Below are 15393 nucleotides of genomic sequence, written 5' to 3' on the forward strand. Positions count from 1 at the left end.
TGGGGGCTGAGAGCCAACAGGGAGGGGAATGGGGAAAGAATTGGGGGAGGGACTCCTCCCAGCTCCTGCCCCTAACCCTGTCTCCTTATTGCTGCACATTGAGCTCCCTTGTTTCAGGGTACCCCAGCTGCTTTGCTCCTGGGGGTAGGGGGTGGGGTAGAGGCTGGACTAGGCACAAGGAGGAGGAGGAAGGCTGGCAGAGGACACTTCCTGTTAGGGAAAATGAGTGACTCAGGGACGGTAGGTGGCATTTCACAGGTGGGGGGGGCGGTGAAGGAGAGGAAAAAACGAGCTCTGGTGGTCAGGCCATTCTCTCCTCTCCTTCCTGGGAGGGGGACCTTTGTTTGTCCAGACACAATCTGTAAACATATTTTCCTTCTTCCTACTTCTCTGGGCACCTTGATCACTCTACCCAAAAAAAATCCTCACTCCCCTGACATAAAGGAACAAGAGAGGAAGGGAGAGCACTGGGGGGTAAAAAGGGAGAAGCTACTTATCATAGAAACCTAGGAGCTAGGACAAATTTTTCCCCATCTCCTGGAATAGAGATCCTCTCTATGCTTCATTTCCTGAGTGCCTCCCATTCTAAAAGTGCTGTATGACATTTTTTTTTTAAGAGAAGAACAGTGAGAAGTGGGGTGGTTTTTTTTTGCTTGTTTTTGAGAGATTCACAACCTTCCCCATTGCCTACTGAATAGTGTCCAAACTTCTTGGCCTGGTATTCAAGGCTCTTCACATACGGGCCTTTTTCAATCTTCCCTCTCAGCAATTCTGACACTGGGGTCAAACTGATTTGTTTACTCATCATCCCTGACTTGAAAATGCCCTTTTCTTGCTCCTTTCACCATCTCTTCCACCTACAATCCCCCCCCCTTTATTTCTGCCCTCCATTTACCTCTCCCCCTCCTCGAAAGCTTCCTCCCAACCAACTACCACCTGCCTTCAGTGGTCTCCTCTCCCCTACAGCAGGGTAGTAAAGTGGAAAGCATGCTGGATCTGAGGAGACTGAAGCTTGAAGGTTAGTTATAATACTTACTTGCTATGTGACAAGAGGCAAATCATATCCTCTTTCTGAGCCTCACTTTCCCTATCTACAAAAAGAGTATATTAATTTAATTCTATTTAATTCCTATGTGATATTTCTCAAAGGGTTGCTGTGAGAAAAGCATTTTGTAAAATGTACATCACTGGGGCAGCTAGGTGGTGCAGTGGATAGAGCACCGGCCCTGGATTCAGGAGTACTTGAGTTCAAATCCGACCTCAGACACTTAACACTTACTGTGTGACCTTGGGCAAGTCACTTAACCCCAATTGCCTCACTAAAAAAAAAATGTACATCACTGTAAAAACATGAATTGTTGTTATTCCTCCTTTCTCTGAATTCCTATAGTGTTCATATGACCTATACTCATGTGATACCCAGAATATCCTGCCTGGTGTTGGGGTGGGTCGTTGGTGTTTTTTTGGGGGGGGGGGCAACCAATTCCTATCCCTTCTACTAGCTTATAAACTTCTTGAGGGCAGAGATTGTATCTTATATCCCCAAAGTGCCTTTCTAGCACAAAGTATGCTCAATAAATATGGAATGAATGAATGAATGAATGAATTTTCAGCCTCCCTAGATATCACAGGGCTGGGGATGAAGGAGTCAGCTGCTATCTCTGATGGATGGGTAGAAATACTCCATCCCAAGGCTAACCTTGCATCTAACAGCCATTTAATGCTGGTAAAGATAACCTCATTAAAAAACAAAATAAAGGAGAATAGTATGAGCTCTTTTCCATCTTCAGTTTCCCTTGTTGATGACATTTTGTATTGAATCAGGTCAAGGTCTGGTTAGATGCATGGAAATAGAAAATTTATTTAGATTGATGGTAGCTGAACCATGGAGCCTGAGAAAGGATGAAGAGTCTCTTGGACCTCCATAGTTTGCTGTTGGGTTTTTTTGGTGAGGCAATTGGGGTTAAGCGACTTGCCCAGGGTCACACAGCTAGTAAGTGTCAAATGTCTGAGGCCGGATTTGAACTCAGGTACTCCTGACTCCAGGGCCAGTGCTCTATCCACTGTGCTACCTACCTGCCCCAGACCTCCATAGTTAATAATAAAATATTCCATCTTTTACATATAAAGATAACAATAACCCTTCCTTTGTACAGCATGTATATCCAATTATTGTTCTATTGTTTTTCAGTTGTTTCTGATTCTTCATGACCCCATTGGAGGTTTTCTTGTCAAAGATACTAGAGTGGTTTGCCATTTCCTTCTCCAGCTCATTTTATAGATGAGGAAACTGAGACAAACAGGGTTAAGTGACTTGTCCAGGTCACCCAGTTAGGAAGTGTCTGAGGCCAGATTTGAACTTGGGAAGATGAACCTTCCTGACTCCAGGTCCAGTGCTCTATCCACATTGTCACCCAGCTGCCCCAACTCTAACTTACAAGAGAGGGAAACTGGGAGTAACAAAGGTTATGACTTGTTTAACATTATGCTAGGAATAACTAGCAAAGCCAGAACTTAACCCCAGGTCTGGTGACTCTCCAGAGTCCAGAGCTCATTCCACCATAGCTCTATTCCCTACATCTAACTCTGCAGGCTCCCATCCCTTTTGTGTATATGTGTGTGTATTTTTTTTTCTGGGGCAATGGGGGTTAAGTGACTTGCCCAGAGTCACACAGCTAGTGTCAAGTGTCTGAGGCCGGACTTGAACTCAGGTCCTCCTGAATCCAGGGACAGTGCTTTATCCACTGTGCCACCTAGCTGCTCTACTCCCATCACTTTTGACCAGTAGCCTGGTCTACCTGGTGCAAATTCATTTTCTTGCAGGGCCAACCCAGAACTGCCACACCTGAGAACCACTATTGTAAATTTTATAAAGAATGCTTCCTTCCTTCTTAGAAACCCTGTGCCAAGTTAGTTAGCCCTCTGACTAGACTTGCTGGGGAAAGGATGAATATTTATGAAACTAACACTCAGGGCTAGGAGCTTTATAATTATGGGGAAAGATTTATTATTCTAAGTCCTCAATTTTAAATTTTTAATTCCGGGGCAGCTATGTGGCGCAGTTGATAGAGCACCGGCCCTGGATTCAGGAGGACCTGAGTTCAAATCTGACCTCAGACACTTGACAATTACTAGCTGTGTGACCCTGGGCAAGTCACTTAACCCCAATTGCCTCATCAAATAAATAAATAAATAGTCAATGAAGTTTGGTTCTGAAACTAAACTCACAAAACAGATAAATTGGGGCACTCACTAAAATTTAAATTCCCTAAGCCCCCCAAGTAGGGGAACTTAGTTCTGGAGAGAAGAGGGGCAGACAGAGAAGGTAAAGCTCTGAAATACCCTGGCCTGAGGAGGGCCAAGCTTCTTTAAAGGTGATCTTATGAGAACAATATTGGACTAGGATTTGAAAGGCCTGGGTTTGAATCCTACCTCTGCCAAGAAAACTTCTAAACAATTTGAGATGTTCCAAAGTATAGTGGGTTCTCTGGGAGACAGTAGGTTCCCTGTCCCTGACCTGGGCTGGATGGTCAGATGTTATCAATGCTTCAGATGCTTGTTAGAGTGGATGACCTTGAGGGCCTTTCCCATTCTATGGCTTGTGACCTTGGGCAAGTTATTTTTCTCTTCCTGAGCCTCAGTTTCCTCATTTGTAAAATAATAGCACCGTCAACCCTTCCTACTTCACCAAGCTGGGTGAGATTCAAGTAAGATAATGTATGTGAAGGTACTTTGAAGACCGGAAATCAGTATACACACCTACCTGGAAACATTAGATTATTCCAATAGCTTAATGATCTCATCAAGGTGTGTACTCTCCCCAGGAAAAGGTCACAATCCATCCACCCCTCCTTATATTGGAAGAAGAAAAGTACTCTGAGCCAGGACCCACCAGGTTACCCCTCTTTTCCCTAATAAACTGCCATTTCAAACTGAATCTTCATTGTCATTTCTTTGTTTCTTTGTTTCTTCTTTTTTTAAAAATTATTATTTATTTTGTTAATTATTTCCCAGTTACATGCAAGAAAAATTTAACAACCTTTTTTTAAAAAATGTGATTTCCAAGTTCTCTCTCCCTCTCTTCCCTTCCCCCTCCCTGAGAAGGCAAATTGATTTCAATTATACATGTGAAGTCATCTTCATGGCCATTTCACCTCTATTCCAGATCCTCCCTCCCACACGAACTACCCAAATCAGCCCCGTAAGAGATGGTTTACCTTGAGCCCAGACAAAGGTGGCAGCTTGGTGCCAGATTTCTACAACCTGCTGGGTGTTCTGGCCACACCTTCCTTCTGGGCGTTCCCCATTCTCTCTGATACCCCCTGGAGAGTTTTGTAAGACAGACACACCTTGGGAATCTGGGAGGATAAAGGCCGAGGTGCTTCTGAACAGTGGGTGAGGCACAGGCAGGCTCAGAGGGAGGATGTCGTATGTTCAGGTGAAGAGAAGGCTATACAACATTTTTAAAATAAATTTGACAAATCTGCTTCTCCCCCTCCTCAACCCTGACTCTGTTGGGGATGGGAAAATCTCACCCAACGGAGTGACTTTGACAGGCCGGGTGGGCAGATGTCCTCCCAGAATCCTCGCTGTTAGGGTTGGCAGTTCTCTCGGTCCCCCATCCCTCCACCCCAATCTGACAATAACCAGGGTGATATCCGTGTCAGCTGGTGGTGTTGGTATTGTTAAGGATAAACAATACTGCGGGGATATGGAGTTGGGGCCCAGGCCCGCCCCCTACCCCGAGGACTTGAATATCCTTCACCCTCCAGCACCACCGCCCCGCTTTCCACAACTTGGGGAATGCGGGAAATACCAGACTGTGGGGTGGAGGAATTGGCCTTGCTCAGTAGCTCTCGCCCTCTCTTCTCCCCTCCTTCCCAACCCAGTCTGTCTCAAAGAAAAAGGCAAGGCCCCGCCCCCGGGGCGCAAGGGGTGGGCCGGCCCGGCCGAGGGCGTGTCGGCTGCGGGGCGGGGTCCGACCCGAGCGAGCTTCTTTCGGCCGAGGCGCCTCCGGCTTCCCTGGGTTAGCAGGAGGCGGCGGAGGCGGACGCTGGACACTGGACACTGCCCAGTCTATGGAGAGAGCCAGAGGACTCTGAGACCGCGGCGCGCAGGAGGCGAGTTCGGCCCCGGGCTTGGTTGGCTGGGGTCAGCGTCCGGGGGCTGCACCAGGAGGCTGCGCGAGTCCCCTCCGTCTCCGCCATGGGGGACGTGCTGTCCACACACCTGGACGACAGCCGGCGCCAATACATCGCAGGTGAGCGCCCTGCGCGGTCAGCCTGGGCTTCCATCGGGGGCGGGGGGTCCCCGGGACTGCAGAGTGGCCGGATTCCCCTCCTGCGTTCTCGCTTCCCCGCCCGAGGGGGCCCGCAGCCCTAACCGGGTTTCCGCTCCGCGTCCCTTCCCGTCCTCCCCTCCCCACTCTCCCGCCCTGTGGCTCCCCCCCGCCCCCCGGCCCCCCGCCCCCTGCCTCCGCTCGGCTCCCGGGCTCGGGAAAGGAGGGGAGGCTTGCTTCGGGAGCGGGGAGCAGGGCGCTACCTCTGGCATGAGCGCCGAGCCCCGAGTGGGGCAGAGGAGAGGCTAGCCCCATCCCACGGGTGCCCAGTGCTGCTATTTGATCTCCGGGTGTGTGCCTTCTGGGCCGGTGGCTGGGATTCAGGCCCAGCTTCGACTCCAGCTCTTCCCTTCTTGGAGGCTCCAGAAGCTTGCTGGGTCGTGGGAGGAGATTGGTGATCCCTACCAGCCTTTACTCGCCCTGTCTGAGTGCCACCTCCTCCCTCCTGCAGCGTTCCTCTCTTGCCCAGTTACTCTTAGAGAATGCCTTCTGCTCTTTGCCCCGTGTCTTTGAAGCTGCCGGGGATTTGGGAACCTCTCTGGCAAACTTTTTGCAGTCACGCACTATGGAAGGGTCCCAGAGCAGCGCTGTTGAGGTTTAGAGTAACATACTTTTTAAATAACGGTCAGGAGGGCTGGACAGTCATCCTGGTCTCACAGTTCCATTTAATTCTGCCATGCTTCTTAGCGGCAAGTCCCGTCTCCTTCCTTGACCACTTCCAGCCCTCAATCCTGGGAGCTATCGTCTTATAAATCTGTGTCCCTTTCAGTGCCTAGCACCGTACAGGACATTTATCCTAGATAGATGCTCAGTAAATGTTGGTACAGTGAGCTTACGGGTCACACCTCTTAGACGGGTGCTGGGCTTCACAAATACTCCTGACTTCCCCAGCTAAGTCTCCTAGAAGACGAGGGTGGGGAAATACTGTAAATGAATGTTAGCTGCTGTGTCTTTGTTCCCAAAAATTAGTTTTCTCCAACCCCAGAAGCATTAAAGAGGAATGGGGGTGTGGTGACGCATAGGGCAGGGTGCTTTGGGGTGCCACTGTGGGGTGGAAGCTGGTTTGGGGCTTTTGGAGGACCCTGCTAGCATTCCAGTCCCCAGCTTTTCTGAGAGTCTAGAACACAGACTCAGGGGACAGGAATGTGGGACAGACACCATCCAAGCAGAACCCCGAAGAAATTCCAGTGTAGGTGCTTTTTGCTAATCTCCAGGAGATACTTTTTGCTAATTTAATATAGATACTTTTCCTGGTACCCTGGCCCATAATATTTAACATTTTTTCAGTAAATATATACAAAATGCCTACCATGTATTCGTACAGTGCTAAGATCTCACAAGGTATGATACCAGTCAGAAAAAAAAGGAGGTATGAACAAGTCTCTAGGAACCAGAAAACAGAGGTGTCATTCCCAAGGCACTACTTCTGTCCAGGCTGAAGGGACTTTTGTTGAGGTCCAGCTCTATTGAGATCTGTTTATGCAGAGCCTGCCCTGGGGAGGTGTAGAGGGAAGAGAGGGTTGATCTCAAGTTCTTACTCTCTATCCTTCTACCCCGGGGTCTTAACCTCCCCCCTGTTCCCCTTCCACCCCATGACACCAGTTGAATATGCTTTGCTGAAACCAGCGTGGAGTGTAGGGAGACCTTCTCCAAGGATCTGCTTTTCTTCAGCACTGTTAATAACCCCCCTTCAAATGCCTTAAATTCCTGGTCCAGCCCCACCTGGGGCCTAAGTCCGAAAGGGGATAGGGGAATGTAGGACCTAATGCCTTACCTCCCACTGACTTGAGCAAGCTTGGAAATGCTGCTTTCCCAGACAAGGGATCATTTCATCCCCTTAGGGTCCCATAGGCTGTGCCTCTCTCCTTACTTCTCCTTTGGGGACACTTTCATTTCAACTATGAAATTTCCAGGGCCCCCTGTAGGGCCGCCTTTTCCAGTCCCTTTAAAAAGTCACCTTTAGGAGCATCCCTTCCCACAGGTGCCAGGACAATATTTGTTATCCTGAAGTTTGGTTTCCTAGGGTAGGTTTTCCCCCACCATAAACCCCAGAGCAGGTGAAAGCTGGGCTGCAAGTCCTGGCAAAGGTCAGGAGCTTTCAAACTGTTGATAATGTTTTGTTTATTCAGTCCCTTTCATCCAAGGATTTCAAAGCTTTTTGCAAGCATCAACTTGCTTACCCATCAGTATCCATGTGGGGTAAATGGCAGACCTGATCCCTCTTTAAGTAAGGATCCTGGACCCAGGCAATGAGGACACTCCTTCTCCAAAGTATGGGTGTCCCAAGCTCCCTCTAGCTCTCCAGCCTCTCCCTTCCCCTTAAAAACGCTGACTTTCCAGCTTCCATAGCAACATGAGACTCTGGATGTCTGGATTCTCAACACTTTTCTACAGGGACAGCAGCCCAGCTTTTAACTTGTATTATGCTATAGAATCTGAGAATGGCCACTTGTCTGTATTGACTTGGACAGTCCAGCATAGGGAGTCTGTAGCTGATACCAAAATAATAATCATAATCATAATCTTCATCATCATCTCAGGACAAGTTTATAAAGTGGGGGCTTTATACTCCAGTAACTTCTAGACCAAGCAAGCTGTCTACATATTGGTGTTAGCGAGGACTGCTACTCAAGGCAGTCTTCTATAAAAGAAAATAGACTTATTCTGTGTAGCATTAGAAGACAGAACTAGTGCCAATGAATGAAAGGAACAGAGAAACATATTTTGGCTCAATATAAGGAAGGACTTTCTAACAGAACTATCTAAAATAGGATATGAGCCACCTTGCAAGGTAATGAGTTCCCCATTACTGGAAGATACAGCAGAAGGTTGGGCTACAGAGCTTCCATTGTACTTTCTGACTCTGAGATTGTATGATTGTACCTTAGGATGCCTTCAAGTCAATTGAGCCATAGTTACGTAGATAAGGACAGTGACGTGAATGATTTAAATAAGTGCTAGATGCTGATGCAGCTTTGCTATCTCAAAACATAAAAAGTTTTACATATATATATATATCTATATCTATATCTTTTTTTTTTTTGCGGGACAATGGGGGTTAAGTAACTTGCCCAGGGTCACACAGCCAGTATATGTCAAGTATCTGAGGTCAGATTTGAACTCAGGTACTCCTGAATCCAGGGCTGGTGCTTTATCCACTGTGCCACCTAGCTGCCCCCAATATATATATATATATCTTAGAAATAGTTTGCAGTGGAATTGTCCACAGAACTCTCATGAGATAAGGAGGGGGGGCGTGGGGGGAAGAGGCCTGTGGTTTTTAGCTTCATGTTCATACTGCCCCAGATGGATGTCTGACTATCAACTCATTTATGACCAGGAAACCACAGTGCACAGGAAGTGATACCCAGTGGACTGTTCAATGGGTGCAGTTGGGACAGAAGAATGTGGTTTGGGCATTGGAAGCATCACCATCTATCCCCAGATGTTGATACCATCTTAGTTTTCTGTGGTATTGTGTCTACCACATAGTATTGTCACATTGTACAGGTGGGTTTGATTGGTAATCTGGGCATGGGTATAGGCTAGTATAGAAAAACCTCCTATGTGCTAAGTGTTGGGGATACAAAGTACAAAAGTGAGAGAGTTCCTGCCTTCAGGGAGCTTACATTCTATTGGGAAAGTTTTGGTATTTGTTTTCCAAGTACATGGGAGCCACAAATTTCTGTACTATTTTGTATTCTATAAAAGATTGGGGGGGGGGCGGGCAGGGCAATGAGGTCTAAGTGACTTGCCCAGGGTCACACAGCTAGTGTCAAGTGTCTGAGGCTAGATTTGAACTCGGGTCCTCCTGAATATACTGGAGTATAAAGCCCCCACTTTATAAACTTGTCCTTATCCACTGCGCCACCTAGCTGCCCCTATAAAAGAGATTCTTAACCTGGGGTCCATGAACTTTAAAAAAAAATACTTTGATAACCATTCTTCAATATAACTGGTTTCATTTATAATCCTCAGTGTTTTATTTTATGTATTTAAAAACATTCTTCTGAGAAGGGATCCACTGGCTTCCCCGGATTGCTAAAGGGGTCCGTGTTTATAAAAAAGGTTTAAAACCCCTACTTTATAGAATGATAATTCCCCCCACAAAACCATGGAGTTGTAATACCTGCCTTATTGGATATGAGAGCTGGGATGTGTGTGGTTTGCCTAAGACAGAGTTAAGAACGAAAGGCTCCAAATCATCATTGAGCCTTGCACATAGTAGGTGCTCATTAAATGTGAAATTCAGTTGAAATCTACCTCTTAATAATACCTTTTTCAGAAGGAAATCTTTAATTAGTCAGATGTTTTAGGGCTATAATCGTCTTTTAATTTTTTTGTCTAGTCAATTTAATTGCCAGACACACTATCTTTCTCATTCCCACATCCCCTCCTGTACCCAAACTCAGAAAAACTTAATTCAACTTTACTTCAGCACCCTGCTCAGGGAGCAGAATTGACTTTGGAGCCAAGCCAAATGAGACTGTTGTACTGAAGGAAGAGGAGAGTATTAAGGGATTTGTCCTTGAGCAAGGAATTGCTAAAGTTGACTGACTTTGACCTCTCAAATGTGTACAGCTGCTTTTAGGAACACATTGAAGGATTTGTAATCATTCAGTCCCTCCCCTCAACAACTCTAGCCTTGACCAGCACAGAATATCTTTGGGGACCTTCATGTGATAACTCAGGGACCCTGAATATGGAGAAAGGGGCAATTTCATCTCCTAACTGATGCCTACTCTATTGGGTGCTATGCTTGGGTAGATGCCAGGCCCAAGACAGTCTGTGGAAGATAAAAAGACAGGCCTGCAGGGGCTGAGTGAGAAGGGGAGAGGGAACAGAACGTCATGTGTCAAAAGCTCTTGTATAGGTTGCACAAATACATCACTCCCCTTATTACTCATGTCTGAAACTCATGAACAATCTCCCTTTGACCAGTGCTATTCTCCTTCTGAACAGCCTCCTCCCCTTCCCCCTCCAGTGTAGCTCATGACTCATTTAACCTCGGATCTCCTCATAGCATCATCCTGTGGTTTCAGAAATGCCTGAGTAACATTTTAGATGCTCCCCCCACCCACCCCCAACTATTCCACTTCCCTGATTAGAGGAAGAAGGGTTTCTGTAGAATGGGGTGGGCACAGCTTTAGGGAAGGATTAGGGCAGATGCCAGGGGTTTAATACCATGCAGGTGTGGCCAGTCAAGTAGTAAGTACTCATGGAATCCTAGAATTAGAGCCATAGATCTTAGAGGAGGGTGGAGATAATAGAGGTAATGGAATGGTTTTGGCTCAAGACCATTGGGGAGGAAGACAAGAAACATAGGCAACACTCTGGTCAATCAATGTTACCCATAAGTGTGTATGTCTGGAAATCCCAGATGGCCTAGGGCTAGCATGCTCCATGAATGATGTTAAATCTTGGGATACTCAGAAAGAAGGGAGGAGTGATTGCTGATTAGAAAGTGTGAACCTCTTTCTTAAGCAAGTAGGCTGCTTGGAGGCCTGGTTGGAGGTGATACAGTGAATGGAAAGAATCCGTAGCTCCACAGGCAGAGGTGAGGATAGCAAAAGGGTTTTCACCTGTGATTTCACATAGGTATAGGGAACTCCTTGATGAAAGAACTTCTTCTAGCTGTGCAGGTTGGCATCTCCTCTGCAACTTAGAGTCTTAGAGAATTGTCCAAAGCAGTTTGAAGCTACATGACTTGCTCAGGGTCACAAATCCTATATGTGTCAGGACTAGAACCCACAACCTTTGGATTCTAAAGCCTCTTAGGGAATGAGTTGAAAGAGCACTGACTTCAGAGCCAAAGAACCTAGGTTCCAACCCCACCTTTGACACTATGGGACATTGGACAAGTTCCATAAACCTCCCTAGGCCTCAGTTTTCTGAAGCACTTATTGTGTGCTAAATGATTGGACTAGATAGTCCTTGGGGTCTCTTCCAACTCCTCATCTGTGAACCTGGAATCCTAACAACTCCTACGGTGGCTCAGAATTCTTGTGTTGTGGTCAATGACTGGGTATTGTCTCGAACAGGAGAACTTTTACAGGAAGGAAACATACCCAGATTTGTTCTTTGGAAGGTAAATGTATATCCTCAATCTAATTGGCTGCTGGTGATGCTTGGTGCTAGCTGGGTTAGCAGGACAAATAAGAGTTGAATGCCCAAAACATGCCCAATGTGATACAGAAAATCCAGCCTATTGTGTAATTATAATGCTCTAACTTGGCTCCCATGAAGGTATTTAGTTTTTTTCCCCCAAATTACATGTAAAAACAAATTTTGACATCAATTTTTTAAAACTTTATGTTCCAACTTCTCTTCCTCCCTCCCTCCCTAGTCCCCCCCACCAAGAACTCAAGCAATTCAATATAAATTATACATGAGCAGTCATGCAAAACATTTCCACATTAGCCAGGTTGTGAAAGAAAACAGACAAAAACAAAACTTCAGATTAAAGAACTATAAAAAAAAGTATGTTTCAGTCTGTTTTCAGATACTATCAGTTCTTTCTCTGTAGATGGATTGCAGTTTTCATAAGTCTTTCAGAGTTATCTTGGATCATTGCATTGCTGAAAATAGTATGAAGAGATTTATAAGAATGCTTCTCCCTCCCTTCTTTTCAGAGGTAGGGCGTGATGGGTTTGGAACACTGCATAAACTGTCAGACTTGAATTGTGCTTAACTGACTTCTCTTTCTCTCTCCCATTGATGGTGGGTAGAGGAAGAGGAAGGGATATATTGATAAATGAAGGTGTTGTAAACAAGAAAAGATCAATAAAGAGGACAAAAAAGAAGGCGTAGTCACTTCCACTAGCTGGCATTCTACATATAAAATACAGCCACATGTGGAATTGATCTGCTTGCCTTCAGCAGGATCTATGGATTGCCTTTTTTTTTTTTTTTTTGGTGAGGCAATTGGGGTTAAGTGACTTGCCCAGGGTCACACAGCTAGTATTAAGTGTCTGAGGCCGGACTTGAACTTGGGTCCTCCTGACTCCAGGGCCAGTGCTCTATCCACTGTGCCACCTAGCTGCCCCTGGATTGCTTTTTAAGTAAGGTTGGGGTTAGGGTTCTTCCCATTCTTTTTTCCCCCAAGATCTCGTTTTGTGTGACCTTGGGCAAGTCACTAAGTTGTATAAACTGTGAGGGAGTCTGTAGGGTAGACAGATGGCTGCACTGATCTAAAACATGTCCTCCCTCCTGTCAGGCGGGAATCTTGGGAGAAGAAGGACAAAAAGAATGCCTGACTGGAGCTCATCTGCCGGCAGTCTGCTTGGTGGGGAGGTCAGTGGGCTGAACACCTTCCTACTATGTATGAGCTAGATGGTATTAAAGAGTGAAGCAGTCTGCTCTTGTAAAAGAAGCACTAGGCAGGGAACTAGGAAGATCGAATAGCTAGTCCTGACGTTATTAACTTAGTTGTGCTCATTTATATGAGAGCTTAGGCTTTGTTTTCCTCTTCTGTAAAATGATTAGATGAAGGGGCAGCATGAAACATGTCGTTGATCTGGAGGCTGGAGAGAACAGTGAATCCCACCTCTGGTAGTTAGTCAGCAGGCATGTATTAATCCCTTCCTATGTGCCAGGCATTGTGCTAAGCCTTGGGAATACAAAGAAAGCCCCAAATAGCTCCTTTCCTCAAGGAGCTTACATTCTTTTTTTTTTTTTACATATAAGGTATTTTATTTTTTCCATTACATGTAAAGATAGTTCTCAACTTTTGTTTATACAAGCTTTACAATTTCAGATTTTTCTCCCTACCTCCCCTCCCTCCCTCCTCCCCTAGACAGCAGGTAATCTGATATAGGTTATATCTATATATCTATATACATATATATATACACACACATATATATATCCATAATAACATTAATCCTATTTCTGCATTAATCCTGTTATAAGAGAAAAAATCAGGGCAGTAATGCAAAACCTCAAAATAGAAAAAAAAAACCAACAGCACCCAAAACAAAAGAAATAGTATGGTTCAATCAGCGTCTATACTCCACAGTTATTTTTTTTTTCTTGGATTTGGAGATCCTCTTCTATCATGAGTTCCCTGGAACTCTTCTGTACCATTGCATTGGTGAGAAGAATATAGTCCATCACAGTAGGTCAACACTCAATGTTGATGATACTGTGTACAATGTTCTTCTGGTTCTGTTCATCTCACTCATCATCAGCTCACGTAAGACCCTCCAGGTTTCTCTGAACTCCTCCTGCTCATCATTTCTTACAGCACAATAGTATTCCATTGTATTCATATACCACAACTTGTCCAGCCATTCCCCAATTGATGGGCACCCCCTCAACTTCCAATAAGGAGCTTACATTCTAAGAGCAGTTACCACATGTAAATAACAAGATACACACCAGAGAGTCGAGGGAAGAATAGTTACTAACTGTGCGACCCTGGGTAACTCACTTAGCTTCTCCAAACCTCAGTTTCCTCATCTGTAAATGGGGATAATACCACTCACAAACTTATAATGAGGATCTATTTAGATAATGCCTATAGAGGCTCATAAACCTTAGAGTCATACATGAGTGTCAGCTATTATTATTAAATAGATACAGTGTCTGTAATCATGGAGCTTATAGTTGTATTGGAGAGAAAATATGTAGATTATAAAAAAGACAACTAACAATAGGAAACATTTTATGATCCATGCTCATTTGTGTATAGGGCAGCGTTCTTAAGCCTGGGAGTTTAGAGGATGATCTCCCTGTGGGCTGAGGTTGTCAGGAAAGATTTCCCTGAGGAGATGAGAATTGAGCTGGGCCTTGAAGGATGGATGACCCTCCTAGAGGTTGGAGGAAAGGACATTCCAAGTAGAGGAAACTGCTAGAGCAAAGGGAAGGGAAACAGTGTAAGAGGCATTAAGAGGGCCATGAGCAGACAGTAAGTCTGGAAAAGAAGTTTCTCATAGAGTTGCAGCAGGAGCTAAGTCTGGAAAGGTAAATTGGAGCCAGATAATGGAGGGCCTTGAATGCTAGGATAAGGAGCTGAGATTTAAGGATCAAGCAGGCAACAGAGAGCCACAGAAGGTTTTTTAGAAAGGGCCATCTCCGCCCCCTCCCCCTGCCCCCCAGGTTCTGTTCTGGGCTCTGTGGCTTGGCTATGGGTTCTTTCTTTGGAATGTCCTAGCTTGTCTTTTCCTGCCTGAACAGTCCCTGTCTGTGTCCGGCCCACTACTGGTACGGGAGATGTGTATGGAGGAGGGAGGCTGGGGGGTGGGAAGGTGGGATAATGGTGGTGGGGAGGGATCTAAACAGAGGTGTTCCTTTACCAGCACAGTCGCCTTTCCCAGATGGAACTGGTTTTAACCTGCCTGGTGCTTAGCACAGTGCCTGGCACTTTGTAAAGCGCTTAAGAAGTGCTTGTTGACTGACTTGACAGTCTTTGGGCCCTGCTCTCTCCTCTAGTACAGCAGCCACTCTGGTGCAGTGGCCCTGACATCCCCTATAATTCTCCTAGAAGCACTGACCCCATCCATTTCAGACCTTAGGCATTCTGGTGATCTCCACCCCCATCTGGGGGCTCACCCTGATTGATGCTGGGCTTAATGAAGATGCTTCATCACCTTTAGCCCTGCTGTAGCTCAGAACTTTCCAGATCAAATGATACCAGCCTCAGCCTCCCGATAACAGGAATGTCAGGGGTGTGCAGCCACACCAGGAAGGGCTTGCTTTTGGATACTTTCTTCCTTTCCTCCTTTCGTGCCCTTCCTCTACCTTCTCCTCTCCCCCTCATCCCCTTCAGCCTGCAGGCCCCTTTTACAAGACAGAAGGGAGAATGGTAGTGGGGCATGTGAGTTGTCTTCTCTACCCCTGCCATACTGACCAATTCATTGCCGCCACCAACACACTCCAGATTCCCTCCTTTAGGTTTTTGCTTTAGTCACGGGGAACCCACGCTGCTAGGTCCTTCCTCAAGGACTTATAAAATGTTAGTGTTAGAAGTGACCTCATCTAATAATAGGATCATAGATTTAGAGCTAAAAGAGACACAATTGGCCAGTGACTCCAGCCCCATGATTTTACAGATG

At 45.9% G+C, this 15393-nt stretch overlaps 1 protein-coding gene across 2 annotated transcripts in view; it reads left to right on the forward strand.

Annotated features, from left to right (window-relative positions):
• The first annotated feature begins 4983 nt into the window (after positions 1-4983).
• Positions 4984-15393, forward strand: part of NIBAN2 (niban apoptosis regulator 2) — a 111296-nt gene continuing 100886 nt past the window's right edge. For both annotated transcript variants that reach the window (XM_043989521.1, XM_043989522.1), the window contains exon 1: positions 4984-5260. In XM_043989521.1, coding sequence (XP_043845456.1) covers positions 5206-5260 — 55 coding nt within the window. In that variant the 5' untranslated portion in view covers positions 4984-5205. The remainder of the gene's footprint in view (positions 5261-15393) is intronic.

Source organism: Dromiciops gliroides, chromosome 2 (assembly GCF_019393635.1).
Source record: "Dromiciops gliroides isolate mDroGli1 chromosome 2, mDroGli1.pri, whole genome shotgun sequence".
In the NCBI taxonomy this organism is placed as follows: Eukaryota; Metazoa; Chordata; class Mammalia; order Microbiotheria; family Microbiotheriidae; genus Dromiciops; species Dromiciops gliroides.